This window comes from Coregonus clupeaformis, chromosome 9, assembly GCF_020615455.1.
Source record: "Coregonus clupeaformis isolate EN_2021a chromosome 9, ASM2061545v1, whole genome shotgun sequence".
Classification (NCBI taxonomy): domain Eukaryota; kingdom Metazoa; phylum Chordata; class Actinopteri; order Salmoniformes; family Salmonidae; genus Coregonus; species Coregonus clupeaformis.
In genome coordinates this window covers 34,481,075-34,502,042 of record NC_059200.1, presented here as the reverse complement: position 1 = coordinate 34,502,042, position 20,968 = coordinate 34,481,075, and the positions used below count along the sequence as shown (strand labels likewise).

The 20,968-nt window shown below is 46.4% G+C and overlaps 1 protein-coding gene across 2 annotated transcripts in view; it reads right to left on the bottom strand.

Annotated features, from left to right (window-relative positions):
• Window positions 1-20,968, bottom strand: part of LOC121573937 (rho GTPase-activating protein 32-like) — a 220,313-nt gene that overhangs the window by 65,833 nt on the left and 133,512 nt on the right. Inside the window, exons 1-3 of one of the 2 annotated variants that reach the window (XM_045222571.1) lie at window positions 17,202-17,207; window positions 10,097-10,183; window positions 2,281-2,418 (exon numbers count right to left, since the gene is read on the bottom strand). Coding sequence is in view for 1 of the 2 variants with exons in the window: in XM_045222570.1 (XP_045078505.1) it covers window positions 2,281-2,418; window positions 10,097-10,183 (225 nt within the window). In the remaining variant the exon portion in view is untranslated. Of the gene's footprint in view, window positions 1-2,280; window positions 2,419-10,096; window positions 10,184-17,201; window positions 17,208-20,968 lie in introns of those variants that run through there. The other variant, XM_045222570.1, reaches the window with a different exon arrangement.

The window sequence follows — 20,968 nt, the reverse complement described above, 5'->3', positions numbered from 1 at the left end:
TGACAGCTCGAGCACGCAGCCCCCCGAAAAACAATTTGTAAAGCTGGGCTGTCTGAAATTACTACACGCCCACTCTCCGCTATTATTTGTCCCAGCAGCCGCGGACACAGATTAAACCGAAAGGGCCGACATCTTGTTCAACCAATCACGACTGAGGTAGGCCTATTTCCTCAGCCTTGTTTTGTGAAAACCCTAATAACTTGTTTTACCAGTCCTTTTTAGCGCTGAACATTCCACTACTGAAGGACCCATGCTTTCATTGTGGGTTTAGTAATCTGACCTCTTGTGATTAGTTAACATGCCGCCCGGGCCGCCCAGTGTTTCCCATTACAATGGGGACTGGAGAGAGAATCTGCATCCCAAATGGCACCCTATATAGTGTACTACTTTTGAGAACGGCCCATAGAGCTCTGGTCAAAAGTAGTGCACTATAAAGGGAATAGGGTTCCATTTGGGATGCAACCATAAAGTGCCTACCTTCGTGGGAGTCTCTATTTAGTGGGGAGAGAGAGAGCATTAGGGCCTTTTTTCCATTTACTGGAGGACTGAAGGATCATAATAGGTAGGCATTAACAGCCACTCCAAACTTCAAAGCCCATCGATTTAGCTGTAAAAATATGCCACAGTTCAAGTGGGCTTTTGCTGGGAAAACAACTGTAAAGAGTGAGAGTGTGTGAGAGAAAGAGAGCAAGAGAGAGGGGGGAGGGAGAGCGAGAGGGGGAGGGAGAGCCAGGGGGGAGGGAGAGCGAGAGGGGGAGGAGAGGGGGAGGGAGGGGGGAGAGAGCGAGAGAGGGAGAGCGAGAGGGGAGGGAGAGCGAGAGGGAGGGAGAGCGAGAGGGAGGGAGGGAGAGCGAGAGAGAGGGAGAGAGAGGGGAGGGAGAGAGAGAGAAGGGGGAGGGAAAGAGAGGAGGGGGAGAGAGAGAGAGGAGCGGGTGGGAGAGAGAGAGGGGGGAGGGGGAGAGAGAGAGAGGAGCGGGTGGGAGAGAGAGGGGGAGGGAGAGAGAGGGAGAGCGAGAGAGGGAGAGCGAGAGGGGGAGGGAGGGAGAGCGAGAGGGGGAGGGAGGGAGAGCGAGAGGGGGAGGGAGGGAGAGCGAGAGGGAGGGAGAGCGAGAGGGGGAGGGAGGGAGAGTGAGAGGGGGGGAGGGAGGGAGAGAGCGAGAGGGGGAGGGAGGGGGGAGGGGGAGAGCGAGAGGAGGGAGGAGCGAGAGGGGGAGGGAGGGAGCGAGAGGGGGAGGGAGGAGAGAGAGAGGGAGGGAGAGAGAGGGGGGGAGGGAGAGAGAGGGGGGGGGAGAGAGGGGGAGAGAGAGGGGGGAGAGAGGGGGAGGAGGGGGAGAGAGAGAGAGGGGGAGAGAGGAGGGGGAGAGAGGAGGGAGGGAGAGAGAGGGGGGAGGGAGGGAGAGAGAGATGGGAGGGGGGAGGGAGAGAGAGATGGGAGGGGGAGAGAGAGATGGGAGGGGGAGAGAGAGAGATGGGAGGGGGAGGGAGAGAGAGGGGGAGGGAGAGAGAGGTGGGAGGGGGGAGGGAGAGAGATGGGAGGGGGGAGGGAGAGAGAGATGGGAGGGGAGGGAGAGAGAGATGGGAGGGGAGGAGAGAGAGATGGGAGGGAGGGAGAGAGAGATGGGAGGGGAGGGAGAGAGAGATGGGAGGGGAGGGAGAGAGAGATGGGAGGGGAGGGAGAGAGAGATGGGAGGGGGAGGGAGAGAGAGATGGGAGGGGGAGGGAGAGAGAGATGGGGGAGGGGGGAGATGGGGGGAGGAGGGGGGAGGGGGAGAGAGGGGGGTTGGGGGGGAGAGAGAGCGAGAGAAAGCTCCCGTCACAGCTCAGCAGGGATGGAGAGGCTTTCTAAACATGTAAACACAGAGACTATACAGCTGGCTCCCTCTTAACACCAGGCCATTAGACACCATTAAAAACGGCACAATTGGAGACTTTCACTAATTTAGGCCATGAAACAGCCTGCAACAAAGACCTAGGCAGGAGTTTGTAAAACAAGCAAAAACTGCATGGACATTGTACGGGTATTTCATTCTATCAAGGACACGGTCGCAAAACTTTTCTGAAGTGAGCCCTGTCTTTTGCCTCTGGTTTTTGTCTGAACCCTAAACTGTAATCATGTATAACCCTGAAGGGCATAATATAGTCCTTGCGGTCATAAAGCTCTGAGGCGGCATTCAAAGTGGGAGACTGGAGACTGGGGGAGACCATCTGAATGGGGATATAGGGGTCATGGGAGGGGAGGGGTGGCACATCGGCTGTACTGAGAGAGACCAGGCGTCTTACCTCGGCGCGATCCCTCAGACTGTCGAATCGAGGCAGCTCGGGCAGCTGTGAGAAGCGGCGGTCATATATGCAGAGGTGCAGGTGCTTGTCCAGGACACGAAAATCTTCATAGCTGCGCTTCACAATCCAGCTTCGGCCCTGAGGAGCAAAAACAAGAGAGTCAGCCAGTGAGAGAGAGAGAACATTTCAAAAGACAGGGGAGGTGCATGAGCCCTTGGCTGCTTTACTAGCCTGGTAACAGATACCCGTCACGCCCTAATTCAGAATCCACCGCTGGGACGGGGTGGCAGGAAGGGGGCTCTATGATTTTACTAGGGGGATCGGAGAGCGGGCAGGGCTCGACATTAACGCTTGTCCGCTTGCCATCGGCAAGTAAAAAAAAAGCAGCTATATGGACAAATGGACAATAAAAAAATTATCATGCAAAGATCACAATATCAAACAATTAGGCCACTCTAATCATTTGTCCAGTTATAGTTTTTGGTCATCAATGAAAATCCTGGATAAGTCATGGTGTGTGCATCACTTGCGTGTGTTCCAGTTGGCCGTTGCCATGGAGAGAGAGAGAGAGAGAGAGAGAGAGAGAGAGAGAGAGAGAGAGAGAGAGAGACATTTGCGAAGCAGGTAAAATAAAGATATACAAGAGACTAACTAGATAGCCAATTCAAATCATATTGTGTAGTTTGGCTAGTTCTAACTACTTAACTATTTAGCATACATTAATGTCATTGTCATGTCCTAAAATAACTTTCCACCGGCACTCATGTATAACCGCAAATAGCCAACACACATACGGGTGCGCAGTTGATGAAACCAATGCTGCAAACTCAGGTTGTATAACAGTCTCTCAAGCGGATTCTCCTCTATTCAATACTGGCCATGTAATTCTGATCAAGTTAAAAAATATTCTAAGAATAACCTAATTGATAAGTAACTCCTATGCTGTCAAGGTCTCTCATGAACACTGAATATTATATTTACCTTACAAATAGATTAACATCTCAAGTTAGCTACCTTGCCCACCTTAGCCATTTGATCCCTGGTTCATTGAATGAGGGAATTATTTTAAAAAGACATAAAAAGTATTTGGCTATAATTGTAATGTTGCAGGGTGGCCAACCATCCTCCTGGAGAGTCCAGGAGAGCTACTGGGAATGCAGGCTTTTGCTCCAGCCTTGCTCGAACACACCATATAAAAAAAAAAATCAGCTGCTCAAATCACATTTTATTGGTCGCATACATGTTTAGCAGATATTATTGCGGTGTAGCGAAATGATTGTGTTCCTAGCTCCAAAAGCGCAGTAATATCTAGCAATACACAACAAGACACACAAATCTAAAAGTTAAATAATGGAATTAAGAAATATATAAATATTAGGACAAGCAATGTCAGAGTCCAGAGTATAAATATATATACAGTGGGGAGAACAAGCATTTGATACACTGCAGATTTTGCAGGTTTTCTTACTTACAAAGCATGTAGAGGTCTGTAATTTTTATCAGAGGTACACTTCAACTGTGAGAGACGGAATCTAAAAGAAAAATCCAGAAAATCACATTGTATGATTTTTAAGTAATTAATTTGCACTTTAGTGCATGACATAAGTATTTGATACATCAGAAAAGCAGAACTTAATATTTGGTACAGAAACCTTTGTTTGCAATTACAGAGATCATACGTTTCCTGTAGGTCTTGACCAGGTTTGCACACACTGCAGCAGGGATTTTGGCCCACTCCTCCATACAGACCTTCTCCAGATCCTTCAGGTTTCGGGGCTGTCGCTGGGCAATACGGACTTTCAGCTCCCTCCAAAGATTTTCTATTGGGTTCAGGTTTGGAGACTGGCTAGGCCACTCCAGGACCTTGAGATGCTTCTTACGGAGCCACTCCTTAGTTGCCCTGGCTGTGTGTTTCGTGTTTGGAGGATCTCTGTAATTGCAAACAAAGGTTTCTGTACCAAATATTAAGTTCTGCTTTTCTGATGTATCAAATACTTATGTCATGCAATAAAATGCATATTAATTACTTTAAAATCATACAATGTGATTTTCTGGATTTTTGTTTTAGATTCCGTCTCTCACAGTTGAAGTGTACCTATGATAAAAATTACAGACCTCTACATGCTTTGTAAGTAGGAAAACCTGCAAAATCGGCAGTGTATCAAATACTTGTTCTCCCCACTGTATGTGATGGGATGTATAGACATTATGGACAGTATGTGGATGGAATATTTAGTATAATTGAAGAATACGTGGATAGAATAGTATACAGCAAAAGTTAAATAGGATGGCCTTGACTAGAATACAGTTTATACAGTACATATGAATTGGGTAACAGTATGTAAACATTATTAAAGTGATCAGTGTTCCATTATTGAAGTGACCAGTGTTCCATGTCTATGTACATAGAGCAGCAGCATTTAAGGTGCAGGGATGAATTACCAGGTGGTAGCCAGCTAGTGACAGTAACTAAGTTCAGGGCAGGGTACTGGGTGGAAGCTGGCTAGAGATGGCTATTTAAGTCTGATGGTCTTAAGATATAAGCTGTTTTTCAGTCTCTCAGTCCGAGCTTTGTTGCACCGACCTCGCCTTCTGGATGATAGGGGAGTGAACAGGCCGTGGCTCAGGTCATTGATGATCTTCTTGGCCTTCTTGTGACACCGGGTGCTGTAGCTGTCCTGAAGGGCAGGCAGTGTGCTCCCGGTGATGTGTTAGGCTGACCGCACCACCATCTGGAGAGCCCTGTGGTTGCGGACGGTGCAGTTGCCAGGCGGTGACACAGCCCGACAGGATGCTCTCAATGGTGCATCTGTAAATATTTGTGAGGGTCTTAGGGGCCAAGCCAGCCTCCTGAGGTTGAAGAGGCGCTGTTGCGCCTTCTTTACCACACTGTGTGGGTGGACCATTTCAGATTGTCAGTGATGTGTACGCCGAGGAACTTAAAGCTTTTCACCGTCTCCACTGCGGCCCCGTCATTGTGAATGGGGGCATGCTCCCTCTGCAGTCTCCTGAAGTCCACGATCAGTTCCTTCATTTTGTTGACGTTGAGGGAGAGGTTATTTTCGTGTCACAACTCCGCCAGGGCCCTCACCTCCTCCCTGTAAGCTGTCTCGTCGTTGTTGGTAATCGGGCCTACCACTGTTGTGTCGTCTGCAAACTTGATGATTGAGTTGGAGGCGTGCGTGGCCACACAATCATGGGTAAACAGGGAGTACAGGAGGGGACTGCGCACACACCCTTGTGTTGAGGATCAGCGTAGTATAGGTGTTGTTGCATACCTTCACCACCTGGGGGCGGCCCGTCAGGAAGTCCAGGACCCAGTTGCACAAGGCGGGGTTCAGACCCAGGGCCCCGAGCTTCATGATGAACTTGGAGGGTACTATGGTGTTGAAGGCTGAGCTGTAGTCAATGAACAGCATTTTTACATAGGTATTCCTCTTGTCCAGATGGGATAGGGCAGTGTGCAGTGCCATGGCGATTGCATAATCCGTGGATCTATTGGGGCGGTATGCAAATTGCAGTGGGTCTAGGGTGTCAGGTAATGTGGAGGTGATATGATCCTTGACTAGTCTCTCAAAGCACTTCATGATGACAGAAGTGAGTGCTACGGGGCGATAATCATTTAGTTCAGTTACCTTCGCTTTCTTGGGTACAGGTACAGTAGTGGACATCTTGAAGCATGTGGGGATAGCAGACTGGGATAGGGAGAGATTTAATATGTCCGTAAACACTCCAGCCAGTTCGTCTGCGCATGCTCTGAGGACGCGGCTAGGTATGCTGTCTAGGCTGGCAGCCTTGCAATGGTTAAAATGCTTACAAAATCAGCCATGGAGAACAAGAGCTCACAGTCCTGGGGAGCGGCCCGTGTCGGCGGCACTGTGTTATCCTCAAAGCGGACGAAGGTGTTTAGCTTGTCCGGGAGCAAGACGTCAGTGTCTGCGACCTGGCTGGTTTTCCCTTTATAATCCGTGATTGTCTGGAGTCCCTGCCACATATATCTCATGTCTGAGCCGTTGAATTGCGACTCCACTTTGTCTCTGTACTGACGTTGTGCCTGTTTGATTGCCTTATGGAGGGCTTAATTGGACTGTTTGTATTTGTCACCTTGCCGTAGTTAAATGTGGTGGTTCGTGCTTTCAGTTTTGCGCGAATGCTGCCATCTATCCACGGTTTTTGGTTTGGATAGGTTTTAATCGTCACAGTGGGAACAACATCCCCTATACACTCCCTGATGAACTCAGTCACCGTGTCAGTGTATACGTAAATGTTGTTCTCAGAGGCAACCCGGAACATGTCCCAGTCCGGGAACATGTCCCAGTCCGCGATTAGTCAGACCAGCATTGAATTGACCTTAGCATGGGTAATTCGAGTTTCTGCCTATAGGAAGGGAGGCGCATAATGGAGTCGTGATCTGATTTGCCAAAGGGAGGGCGGGGGAGGGCCTTGTAGCCATCCTGGAAGGGAGAGCAACAATGGTTGAGAGTTTTTGAAGCGCGAGTACTACAGGCGATGTGTTGATAGATCTTCGGTAGCGTTTTCCTCAGTTTGCTTTATTAAAGTCCCCAGCTATAATAAATGCGGCCCCAGGATATGCAGTTTCCAGTTTGCACAAGGTCTAGTGTAGTTCCTTGAGAGCCGTCGTGGTATCGGCTTGAGGGGGAATATACACGGCTGTGATGATAACAGGACCTTGATAAACTGACTCTGGTGTGTTTGAGCAGGGTTGGATAAAAAGCCTGCTAGGGTGACTGCTTCACACAACACTCCACTGCGGGACAGGGACCAGCCATTTGAATGGTTGCGGTTGTGGTTTGGTTGTGGTTGCCCCAAGCAGAGCACCAGTCTGCCAATGTGAGGCAGTGCCAAAAAACAGATGAAAGGGTGGTGGATAGATGGATGGATGGGGGGAGGGATTGGAGAGGGGGATGAATCTAAATGGCTGGGATTATTAATAGAGGGGTAAAATCTGGTGGACTTAATAGAGGTGGACATTATATCCTTCAATTCCAACTGGGGGGCCCATTTTAACCTGAAAGGGGTATCTCCCTCAATGGACGATGTACCCTGAATCTATTACAGAACATTCAGTGAAAAATAACACAGCTTTAATAATATCAGATTGGATGTACTGCTATTAATCAAACCAGAAACATATGCGGTGGGGTGATCACTTGTTTTATTGGTATTGTGAGTAAATCCAACAGGCACCATGCCACACAGAATGGAACAGCTCCTAAATCTGTTGCCATTGAAGCTCACTGAACTCATGCTTTAACTGTGGTGGCCTGGATAGCTAAGTTTGGAATCCATTTACAAAGTGATCAATTCGCCGAGGCTATTTCGGGAGTACAACACAAGAACTCAATAATTCACGCAGATCCATACGTTAACTCTTAACGGATATTAAATCTTTGGGGGTAAATACATCAGGGCCGGCTGGCACTTGACAAAGCAGGCCAGGGCTTTTTGAAATCTAAATGAGAGGGTGCTGAATCAAAAAGTGACAGGCAAATAAGAGTTGTGATGTCAGCCTCGGGCAATGTCCCTATGGGGAACAGGGTGCCATTTGGGATTGGCCCTTGGTCGGCACCGCGCACACGTTCTTTCAGGATTTATCCCGGGGATAATGTAGCTCATGGGCTGATAAAGGGGTCATAACTTAAATGTGAGGAGCAGAGGAGGAGAAGGAAGAGTGGAAATGGAGAAAGGTTGAGGATGTGGTGGTGGCAGTTGGGGTTAATACTTCTGAAAGCTCTGCCAGATCAGAGTACTGTATATCCTGTCTTCCAGCAGGCTCTGGAAGACAAACTTCTAACAGTCCCCCTTTATGGGCTGACAAACACTTATCCATAACTCTATTAACCATAGCCACTTCCAGGTTGGCAAAAAAGGCAACATATCAAGGACCTACTGAATTTCAAGCAGAAGGTGGACACACTGCAACCTTATGAAAACGCCATTGCCAGTTTTGTCCCCCCTTTCTCTTCTCCTTGCTCCCTGGTCTAATGCCCACGTCCCCAGTGTGTGGGACCTATCCCTCATCCAGGCAGTCTTCCCGATGGCTGGCTTACAGCCTCCAGCCACCTTCATCTCTGGAAGGACAACACGACTAAACCTGACATGAAGCTGCATTTCTGTGGGTCACCCCTTTACACATCTCTCCACTCCTGTCCTATCTCCCACTCTTTGTCTTTTCCATTCTCTTCTTATCCCCTCTCTCTTCTGTTCTTCAAAAGGAAAGTCAAAGGTATGTGCTCCAAACATGGAATTGGTCCATTTCCCTGCACTTACCATCACCATCTATATCAAAGAAAGAAAATGGTGGAATATGCTTCAGAAGCTGTACGTAGATGACAAAACCAGTGGAATAAGTGCAAACCAAATTAACTTTGCCCTCAGCTCACCACCACATTCAAATCTACTCCTGTCTTCCTATTTTCCATTGAGTTGCTTCACTGTTTCTTTTTCGATTCACAAGAGTGATTCCAAACCACAAAACCCCAGTTCCAGAACGAGGGGGAAAAAACAAACTTGGTTGCTTTGATTTGACCCAGAAAGATCCCTCTGAACTGGGGCCAGGGCTGTAGTGACTGGGACTGCAGAGCGTCGACCAGCCCCACTGATCTTAGTGCAGCCATAGGGGAATAACCGGGAGGGAATCAGGACTGTAGAGGTATTTTTGTAGGGCTCCATATAGTACTTGGTGTGCTACAGTATCTTGTCCCACTTTCAGACACAGACTTCCAGTCAGTTCCTTTGTTTGTCTGTTCCCTTACTAGTCTGTGGAACTAAAGCGATCTTTCCTGCGTGCTGGATTCTTTCTCCTCCACTCTCTGTACTAAGAGGGTGGCTCTGGGCCAATTCTTCACCCTCCTTTCCCCCCTTTTTTATGGAACAGTGCAGCAGTTTCAGCTCCCCTTTCCAACAACAGAGCCACCCGTTTTCCATGGCATTGCCAAGGTCATGCAAATGGGATACGATCTAGAGGAAACGTGTGAAACCTGAATCAAGTGAGTCAGTGGAAGGGGTTAGACCGAAGCTACTGGGTTGTGTGGGACCTGTGCGCAATTGTGGGTACTGGAAAACACATGTGAACTTAAGAAAATGGCAGTCAGTAAAATGGAAGAAAGGCATGTCTTCAGTGAACCTTTAACTAGGAAGTCCCTAGAGATGTCCTACATATTACATTTAGGAGAAACAACAAAGTTATTAAAAGTTTCAAAAATACATTTTGATCAATAGACGATGAAATTGGGCCTGGGTTTTATTGAATTGCTTCGCTAGGTCTCTGATGAGAGGGAAACGTAAGTGCTAAGTTAAGGAGAAGATTCGGATGGTATGCTAGACGTCTTTTACAAGTTGTGTGTTTTGTTGCTAGTCAACACCTCGTGAACATCGTGGATGAGGCCAAACGGCATGATTTCACTGTCGCTCTCCTTTCCCACAAGACCCTTATCACCAATCTGACCTTTCTGTTTAGTTGTTAGGTTGATCCAGCTTCACCGTTCCCGCAAATAAGATTCTTCAATCATGACCCAATGTGTTTTCAGAAAAATGAAAAATAGGTCAATCCCCTAACGTTACTAGCTAACAGAGGGGTGTGCTGGGTATGACTTACAGTATTGGACGTCCATTAGGTGTGTGACAAGATTCGAGAAACAGAGGTTTTCCTTGTGACTGTGCGTCTTTGAGAGAGTGTTTGTTTGCGTGCAAGTGAGTGTGTGTGTGCGCAAGTGTATGTGTATATCAGAGAGCACTGATTGAGTGAGAATGACACCGCAGCATAGCACAGCACCCGGGGGTTACTCTGTCATACCTGGCAGTAGATCTGGACCAAGTACTGCAGCTCTTTGGACTCAAAGCCATTCCGTGTCACTTCACTCTGTTCATCCGCGAGGGCCAGCTGGAATACAGAGAGGGAAAGGGGGAGAGAGAGAGGGAGAGAGAAAGTATGAGACACAGTGTTTGGGGTTTTGGGTCAAATGGCACAAGGGCGTGGATGTGGTCAGATGACAACAGATAATTAAGTTGAAACAACCCTTTAACCTTTCTCTAACCCCCCCCTCTCAACCAAAACAAAATAAACATCATCCCTTACAACCCCTGACAGTTAAACCTGGCCCAAGGCAAGTATTCACAAACCGTCTCAGAGTAGGAGTACTGATCCAGGATCAGTTTTCCTTTTTAGATCATAATGAATATGATTATACGGACAGGTGGGATCTGATCCTAGAACACCACTCCTACTCAAACGCTTTGTGTAGAAAACAAAACCGAAAATCACCCTCCCTCATCACTGAACAAATCACTGTCTTTGCGTCACACAAACCCAGCTCGGGTATCATCACTGACAGAAGACAGCAGAAACCCCTTTAACACTCAATTCCTAATCCCTTTGCTGTGACAATGCAAGCGGAAGAGAGAGAACACCTCAAATGTAAACGTTACAAGTCCCTTCCCTTCCCAGATGAGCTAGCTAACAAAGAGAGAACATTGAAAGAGGAGATTACAGAATAAAGCATGAAGGAAGGAGGGACAATCATAAGGTGGGATGATGAGACTGATTTGTCCCCAGCTGAGCCCCCCTGCTTGCCTGCCCACGTTCTTATGAAATATAAATGAGGACTGGAGCGTCCCACACAGCAGGTGAGCGTCTCTCCATGTTACTCAGTAGACCACGGAGGAACTGATATCTGGGTCGAATTCAATAGTACACATTGTAGCAAAACGTTTTGTAATGGAAAACGTAAACAATCGTTTCTTATTGGACAAATTCAGGTAGTCCCTTGACTCCCTCCCCATTTCGGTCTGTTTGCTTCTGTTTGGTTCCTAGTGAATACGACCCTGATCTGGCTGTGAGCACTGGACTTGACAAGCTTATTGACGCATAAGCCTACTTTACGAGTTATTCGCAACAGTTTGATGCTATAGGCCTATAGTGCCATACATTCACAATGTAGGCCTAAGATGATTTTTTTCTAATTTCAGGGAGTCATTCATTTCGATTGAGCCTATGACTTGTATGAAAATTAGAAGAACATTACGGGAGTATGACATTTTCGCATAATTTATAGCTAAGAAAGGGGATTCCATTATAATTCATTACTCTCCGTTTTCCCTATAGAACCGGGAGTAGAGGGCCTCCCGAGTGGCGCAGTGGTCTAAGGCACTGCATCGCAGTGCTAGCTGTACCACTAGAGATCATGGTTTGAGTCCAGGCTCTGTCGCAGCCGGCCGCGACCGGGAGACCCATGGGGCGGCGTATAATTGGCCCAGCGTCTTCCAGGTTAGGGGAGGGCTTGGCCGGCAGGGATATTCTTGTCCCATCGCGCACTAGCGACTCCTGTTGTGGGCCGGGCGCAGTGCACGCTGACACGGTCGCCAGGTGTATGGTGTTTCCTCTGACACATTGGTGCGGCTGGCTTCCAGGTTAAGCGGGCATTGTGTCGAGAAGCAGTGCGGCTCGGTTGGATTGTGTTTCGGAGGACGCACGGCTATCGACCTTCGCCTCTCCCGAGTCCGTACGGGAGTTGCAGCGATGGGACAAGACTGTAACTATCAATTGGATACCACGAAATTGGGGAGAAAAAGGGGTAAAAAAATAAATATATATATATATAATAATAATAAAGACCGGGAGCAGAACTGCAAGTAGGAAACAAACACCAGTGTACTCCATTTCTCAACATTAGATATATGTGATACCTTATAACACCTATTACTTAGCTAGGCATGCCAACAAGCGATTTGCTTTTGTCCTAGTTGAAGCTGCTAGCCTATATCTCCCAATCAATTCCTTTACTTTAACACAATTGCAAGCCTGTGCAGTGAATTGTATGGTTTGTGTGGTCCCTTCATGCACAGACACACACAGTACAACAGTCTCTGTGTTCACCCCCATCATTGCACCCACATTATGGATACACACACACATTCAAACTGAATGGCCCTCGCTGTCCTTTGTGCCTGAGGGGTCTGCTCCGTATCTCCCAGGCACCAGACCCCTTCAACCCCAACACACACACCTCCCCCACACGGCCCACCACGCACCTCTCCGCTCCCCATCCATCCCTGTGATTGACATGTCATAAAGACACGAGCTGGGTGTGCTGACCGGGGCAACACGTGCAAGCACTAACCTCAGCGGGGAAAACCCCCAAAACGATCATGTGTACACAGTCAAACACACAAACAGGGTTTAGTGGGGTCTTGTTTGTGTAGCGATGAGCAAAACAAACTTAGACCCTTGAGATTTTCCCGTTGTTATGAGTGGTAGACCCTCAGCAGCCACAGAAGATAATAGCCAGCTCAGCTCTAACCTGAGCTCTATACTACAAATGTTGTTTGAGGAGTTAGCGAGGTAACTTTGGTCAACTCTGAGTTCAACTTGGGATAACCAGTACCATGAAAGTGGCACACCTTTTAGCCAGGTACATTTCTATGGCAACTAATCCTTCAGAACTAATCATTCAGGAATGTGAAGTTAACGGAAGCTGGCTAGCTTTAGAAATGCCTGAGTAGATCTAGCGTGCTTCGTAGTATACCCCTCAGGTTAGCATCGAGGTTGTCAATACACTGATCTAGGTGCAGTGGGACTGGGGCAAGACCACACCCTACATGGAACACAACAGAACAGAACACTGATCAGTAGTAAGGTGCCTTTACCATCCACAGCAGAGACTGTACAGTTGATATATAGGCTAAACAGCGGTGCTTTGTATGAATCTCGGGCTGTTACTTGGTTTAATTTACCCATGGATGTGTGTGTGTATGCTTGTATAAAAAAATACAAGCATACACCGGATAGGTGCAGTGAAATGTGTTGTTTTACAGGGTCATAGTAGTACGGCACCCCTGGAGGAAATTAGGGTTAAATGCCTTGCTCAAGGAAACAGACCGATTTTTCACCTTGTCAGCTCGGTTATTCACCGTATTACTGCAACGCTATAACTGCTAGGCTACCTGCCGCTCCTATCCTCGTGGGTACCGGAAATCCCCAAATCCCCACAAGGATATTAAAACAAGGAAAATTATCCCGGGACCCCATGAGGACAAAGGCTATTTTAGGTTTAGGGTTTAGGTTTAGCGTAATAATTAGGGTTAGAATTAGGGTTAGGGGTTAAGTTGAGGGTTAGGAGTTCAGGTTCAGGGTTAGGGAAAATAGGATTTTGAACAGAAATCAATTTTAGGTCCCCACAAGGATAGTAAAACATATGCTGTGTGTGTGTGTGTGGGGCCAGGTTCAATATGCACCTGCCAACCCTGTTAGCCACCTTTCTGCACTTCAGACAGACACTTAATGAAAAAGTCCTCCAAGTTGGACACACTAGCAAGGGACTCGAATCATAGGAAAATTACATGGCTCTGTCAAACGGTCCATTTCAGAGTGCATGGATGGAGTCGTCCTTGAAAAATGGCAGAAAACAACAATCCCATGTTCCAAACACATCTAGGGCCTCATTTTGAAAAGATTAATTGGTGTCCTTGGCGGTGTCCTTGGCATTAGCCTCCATGTTTTTGAGTGCTTGGAATTGAAGAACTAGAGAATTAGCATCCTTTCATTTCCGCGGAATACTTCTGTAAGTGGCCGTGACGACCTTTTCACCTACTATTTAAACATCTGATCTCTATCTATGGAGCCAGCGGGTTTACTGTGTTACAAAAAATAGGCAAGGCTACGTGTGGAACGCAAAATAGCAGGCTTGGTTTAAGTGCCATTGTAACTCTAGACGGCTTGGCACTGCCTACTGTTTGCAGCGACGACTCTTTTGCTTCCTCCCTCTCTCTTCTTCTGTTCTGTGTTTTGAATTTTGTTAGATACCACTCTTATATAAACCCTCTCTTCTCTATTTCATCTTCTTCAGTGTTATCGCCTAACTGAAGTGGTATGTTTGCTCAAATAGTTCTACAAACAAAGAACTTTGAGTAAGCTCCAAGCTCAACAAAGAGCTACAGAGGAGAAAGGAGTTTGTTCTTTAAGAGCTTAGAAAGTGTGCTGAACAAACAATGTTGAGAGAGAGAGAGAGAGAGAGAGAGAGAGAGAGAGAGAGAGAGAGAGAGAGAGAGAGAGAGAGAGAGAGAGAGAGAGAGAGAGAGAGAGAGAGAGAGAGAGACTATGCTCGGAACAGGGGAACAACTAGTCCAATATACCAACAGCAGGGCTTTTCTCAGCGCAGGGGCAATGAAAACAAACGCCTAATGCAATCCCAAAGAGGCCGACATTTGAGTCGAGTGAAAAATACTTTCCCCATTACGGCAGTAGGGTGTTAAAGCGGCAATCAGCAGTTGAAACAAAGCATCCCCACCCCTGTTTTGGTAAAAAGCTGTAGAAAGTTTCAAGTTCAACAATGCAGTAATCAATAACAATGTAATACTAAAAATAACAAGTTAAAACAAAAACACACAAGATATACAAATAAGAAGAACACAAAGTAAGCAAACATACTATATATAGGGTCAGTTCCAGTACCATAGTTACAATGTGCAGGAATACTGGATCGATAGAGGTAGATATGTATAGGGGTTAGGTGACTAGGCATTAGGATATATGATAGAGTAGCAGCAGCTTATATGATGATTGTATGTGAGTGTGTGTTGAGTAAGTATAAATGTACAGTTGAAGTCGGAAGTTTACATACACCTTAGCCAAATACATTTAAACTCAGTTTTTCACAATTCCTGACATTTAATCCTAGTAAAAATTCCCTGTCTTATGTCAGTTAGGATCACCACTTCATTTTAAGAATGTGAAATGTCAGAACAATAGTAGAGAGAATAATATATTTCAGCTTTTATTTCTTTCATCACATTCCCAGTGGGTCAGAAGTTTACATACACTCAATTAGTATTTGGTAGCATTGCCTTTAAATTGTTTAACTTGGGTCAAACGTTTCGGGTAGCCTTCCACAAGCTTCCCACAAAAAGTTGGGTGAATTTTGGCCCATTCCTCCAGACAGAGCTGGTGTAATTGAGTCAGGTTTGTAGGCCTCCCTGCTCGCACACACTTTTTCAGTTCTGCCTACAAATGTTCTATAGGATTGAGGTCAGGGCTTTGTGATGGCCACTCCAATACCTTGACTTTGTTGTCTTTAAGCCATTTTGCCACAACTTTGGAAGTATGCTTGGGGTCATTGTCCATTTGGAAGACCCATTTGCGACCAACCTTTAACTTCCTGACTGATGTCTTGAGATGTTGCTTCAATATAGCCACATCATTTTCCTTCCTCATGATGCAATCTATTTTGTGAAGTGCACCAGTCCCACCTGCAGCAAAGCACCCCCACAGCATGATGCTGTCACCCCCGTGCTTCACGGTTGGGATGGTGTTCTTCGGCTTGCAAGCGTCCCCCTTTTCCCTCCAAACATAACGATGGTCATTATGGCCAAACAGTTCTATTTTTGTTTCATCAGGCCAGAGGACATTTCTCCCAAAAGTAAGATCTTTGTCCCCATGTGCAGTTGCAAACCGTAATCAGGCTTTTTTATGGCGGTTTTGGAGCAGTGGCTTCTTCCTTGCTGAGCGGCCTTTCAGGTTATGTCGATATAGGACTTGTTTTACTGTGGATATTTAAGTTCTTAGTGACTTGGACACCGAAGAACTTGAAGCTCTCGACCTGCTCCACTGCAGCCCGTCGATGTTGATGTTCCTGTAGTCCACGATCAGCTCCTTGGTCTTACTGACGTTGAGGGGGGAGGTGGTTGTTCTGGAGGGGGGGAGACGACGACGACTAAGCATATACCCTTGTGTTAAGGGTCAGCGAGGGAGTTGACGTTGCCTACCCTCACCATCTGGGGTCGGCCAGTCAGGAAGCCCAGGATCCAGTTGCAGAGGAAGGTGTTCAGTCCCAGGGTCCTAAGCTTGGTGACGAGCTTGGAGGGGACAATGGTGCTGAACACTGAGCTGTAGTCAATGAACAGCATTCTCACATAGGTATTCCTCTTATCTAGTGGGTGAGGGCAGTGTGGAGTGCGATTCAGATTGCGTCGTCTGTTGAGGCTGTATGCAAATTGAAGTGGGTCTAGGGTGTCTGAGATGATGGAGTTGATGTGTGCCATAACCAGCCTCTCAAAGCACTTCATGATTACAGAAGTGAGTGCTACAGGGCGGTCGTCATTGTGGCAGGTAGCCTTAGAGTTCTTAGGAACAGGAATGATGGAAGTCATCTTTAACATTGGAGTAAAACAAGCTTATATTTTGGCGTATGACAGTTGAACTAAGCTCATGAGGCATTTATAAGTTATATTCAAGAATCAATGGGTACATATCATTCATTTATAAGTCCAAAAATTGATGTAGTAACTGCAGATTGACCCTTTAAAAGAGTTTGGACTGCTGCTTCTGAACAGAGAGAGGGTGAGTGTTGGGTGGTGGTACGTACAAACTCAAGCTGTCATGCACATAGTACGCACACAAATACAATTTGTCATGCACACACACACACAAATGGAAAGGGTAGGCTACATGTGCATACGCACACACTGTCACACACATACAATGAATTCATTACCGGTGGCGCTCAATGACAGTTCAATGAACCGGGAGTGACAGAGCCACCAGTCTATTGTTCAGCTGGGATCCCTGCTGCTGAGCCACACGTACACACACACATTTGTGCCGCTCCATTAAAAAAAAGTTACTAATTCCAACTCCCAGCCAGTGCATATGCCTCTGCTATTGCATTGAAACACTGACTTGCCCATAAAGACCACCACAGTGACAGAAGATTCCATTCACAGTGGCCTTGCTCCAGAGAGAGAGAATATATATGTATGTGTGTGCGTGAGTGTGCGAGCAGCTATTGCTGCCCTCTAGCTCTCTAGTACAAACTCAAGGTGCCAGTCTCCCAACACAGAGAAAGGGTAAACATAGAAAAGAGAAAGAACGATAAAGAGGAAGAGAGGTGCTCTCATTCAGTACTCACAGCAGCAGAGTCCCGTTGCCACTGCTTTGGCCGTCCAGCCTTTTGTTTGGCTTCCCCTCACGCTGCCTCCCAGGGGCTGAACGAGAAAGAGAGCCCCCCTACTTAACACACACCCTGAAGCCGTCCTCCCCTTTAGCCTGCAGAATCCATCTCTCACCGTGCGTGTGTCAAAGTGGCAGGTTCCGCCGTCCCACCAGCCTCTGTTCCCCTCGCGTCCGATACGAATCCACTCTGCAGGATACAGATGTCAGCCCTGTCTCCTTACGAGCTCACACACACTCTCTCTCTCGGTCTGTTTGTGTGTGGAGTGCAACCCCTCCCAGAGAGAGAGAGAGGAGGGGGGGCAGCGGTAGCACCAGCAGCAGTGGAGCAGTTGTTTATTGGGTTTGGAAGATTCCACGTCGGGACCTGTGTGGTTTTCATCCATTCTGTTTTGTTCTCTCCATCTCTAAACTTTGTGATGATCTCTGGGTTCCTTTCTCTCCCACCTTCTCGCTCTCCCTCTCTTTGTCCTACTTCATGTCTTGGCTAGCTCTGGTTCAACAGGGCATATTTTACGCTAAATTTCACAGGCAGAAGTAGTAGCTGATAAAAAAAAGCGTTATTCTTTCCTGCCCTGCACACCCGCTCTTTCCGTCTCTCCACCACCTGCTCTCTCCCTCTCCTCTTTCCCTCACTCCCCCCCTCCTCTCTCATTGGTACAGTCCCCAGGACAAAGCGAGAGGGCTGGAGCGAGCCAAAATAAATAGAGGGGAGGGGTGTGTAGAAGAGGTGGGGAGGAAGTGGTTGTCTTTGCAGGAGAGCAGTTATTTTCTCCAGCATGTGCCCTCTCTCTCTCTGTATTTCTTTCCTTTCTAGAATTATGCAATCTCTACACTTGAGCGTCAATGTCTATTTGTGACTCGTTTCAGGAAACTCGGCGTATGTCGCGGGTCACTACTGCACAGGAGAGCCATTTGAACATAAACGTTAAAAAAAAAAATCGAAATGCATTTTTTGGCAGAAATGCCTTCTGGAACATGTGAACTTTAAATGTGCCTTGTAATGTAAATACAAATAGAATTGTTAAATTACGAGTTTAGTTGGTTAATCAAGAGAAAAAGACAACAACCTTCCCACTAGCCATGATTGGTTGAGATAATGAGTGGGCTGGACATGCCGAGAGAGGAGTTCGGATTGGTCCGTCATATAGCACGCTTCTGTTTATTTGAGCTGGTCAGTATGTGTAGTTAATCCTGTCTAACGCAGCTTTTTTTTTTTTTTATGTATCGTGTAGTGGAGCTGCAAGTGTTGCTCTCCACTTTCTGGAGGATCGAGTTTTGAAATCAGTGGAATTAGAGTATGATAGCTAAAGAGATGGAGAAAGCACCTGTCTCCGGATTACATCTTCAAACTAAGGGCAACCATAGCATCCGTGACAGGGAGACACGTCCATCATGCATGTCTAGCTAGCTACATTTCCAGATATTACACATTTCTAATTTTGACAGAAAGTGGTTTCATTTCAAGTTCGTGTACTGTTTGCTAGCTAGCTAACGTTAGCTGGCTGGCTTGCTAACTAACGTTACCTGGCTGGCTTGCTAACTAACGTTACGTGTATGATCTTATTCTTTGTATCTCAGAGCCATTTGCTTGCTAACATTGAACCTGGTTGGTTAGCTACCTGCAGATTCATGCAGGGCAGTATTGTCATGAGTTAGGATTATGGTTCATTGTTTACCTAGTTTGCTAGCTACATGTTTTAACAACATAATCCTTCTACCCCCCCCCCCCAAAATTGTAAAGTGGTCATCCCACTGGCTATAGGGTGAACGCACCAATTGGTGAGTCGCTCTGGATAAGAGCGTCTGCTAAATGACGTAAATGTGCCCTTGAGCAAGGCACTTAACCCTAATTGCTCCTGTAAGTCGCTCTGGATAAGAGCGTCTGCTAAATGACTAAAATGTAAAATGTAAATGTAAAAGACTCCACTATGCAAGTAACCATTTCGGGTGAGTTTGTAAATTCAGTCTTAGTATGCCAGAGCGCAGAATAACTGATGAATTTACGAATATGGCCTGTCTCAGTAAACGTTGGCAAAAAAGCATAATTAAATTGCTGCCAGCAGTACAGTTAGTCACCAACGCTCTGGATAACATGAAAACAGCCTAACCAGCTCTGCTAGGGCGAGTAAAATGATCAGTGGGGTGTTCTCTCATGAACTAGAACTAGCAGATCTGGTTAGGCTGTTTTCATGTTATCCAGAGGTAAACAAATAATCCCAATTTTGTGTCTGGAAGTAGCTAGCAAGCTAGCCAATGTTAGCCAGTTAGCTTGGGTGCTTGACTGCCGTTGTGAGGTCAGAACGCTCGGATCAACCCTACTCAGCAGCCAGAGCGTCAAGTGTGTGCTCTGAACGCTCCGAGAGCGAAACAAAATGGGTGGGGCTAAAGCTTAAGAGGGTGTGAACGATGCTGAATGGGTGTAGACAAAGAAGAGCTCTTCAGTAGGTACCAAAACATTCAAAGGCCATTTAATCAAAAAGTAGATCACAACTTTCAAAGCAGAATTACTTTCCCATGCAGTGTATGATATACCATTTTGTAGCTTGAAACAGTTTCAAATTTTGCTACATAAGACCGAATCAAGGCAGTCGGTCACATTTACATTCGTTTTAAATTAGAGGAAATTTTTCAACAATTTTCAGCTGAGTTTTACTTTAAATTATCTAATTTTACAGAATAGTCTAATGCTTTAAATTATGGTTATGTTGACATTGTTGCAACAGAGAGTCTCTATATAACAGAGGCCAGGAAGCATAATGCTATTGACCCCAGCTAAGGCTTTTGTCTTGTATTCATGTAAAACAATGATTTATGGTGGCTTCATTTGCGCCTTCACCCATCGGTTACCAGGGGTTGTAGCTATAGAACTAAAATAATTCCTAAAAAAGGATACACCAGCCATTAATGCCAAGGTATGAGGAGATATGTCCATTCTATGAATTCTATTTCTATGGTTGTAGACATAGACATAAATTAAGAAAAACTAATATAAATTATCTCCATGGATGCAGCAGCAGCAGGGATGACGTTGTGTATGCCATCCCATCTGATGGCCATTAGAACCAGTTTTCCATGAGGACAGTCAAAGTCTGTGTCCCAAATTACACCCTATTGCATTCATTGTGCACTACTTTTGACCAAAGTTCCCTATATAGTGCACTAATTTTGACCAGGGCACATAAGACTCTGATCAAAAATAGTGCACTATGTAGGGAATAGGGTGCCATTTGGGATGCAGCCTGAGAGAAGGGGGAAGGGAGAGGGGAGCAGACAGCCACATGGTCGGAACATCAGGACGAGACAAGTACACTGGCCCACTGGACATGCCCCAATGAGCTATTCCTCCCGTGTCTGCTTTACTGCTAAAACACATTGAGACTGGACTGGGAAAGTAAGCGTGCGTGTGTGTACTGTGTGCTGGGCTACATATTTGCAGATTTCGGGAGATAAATCTGGCTGTACAGTGCATTCGGAAAGTATTCAGAACCCTTCACTTTTTCCACATTTTGTTACGTTACAGCCTTATTCTAAAATGGATAAATTTGTTTCCCCCCCCCCTCAATCTACACACAATACCCCATAATGACAAAGAAAAACTGGTTTTTGAAATATTACCCTTTACTCAGTACTTTGTTGAAGCACCTTTGGCAGTGATTACAGCCTCAAGTCTTCTTAGGTATGACGCTACAAGCCTGGTTAGGTATGACGCTTGCTTGTTTGTAG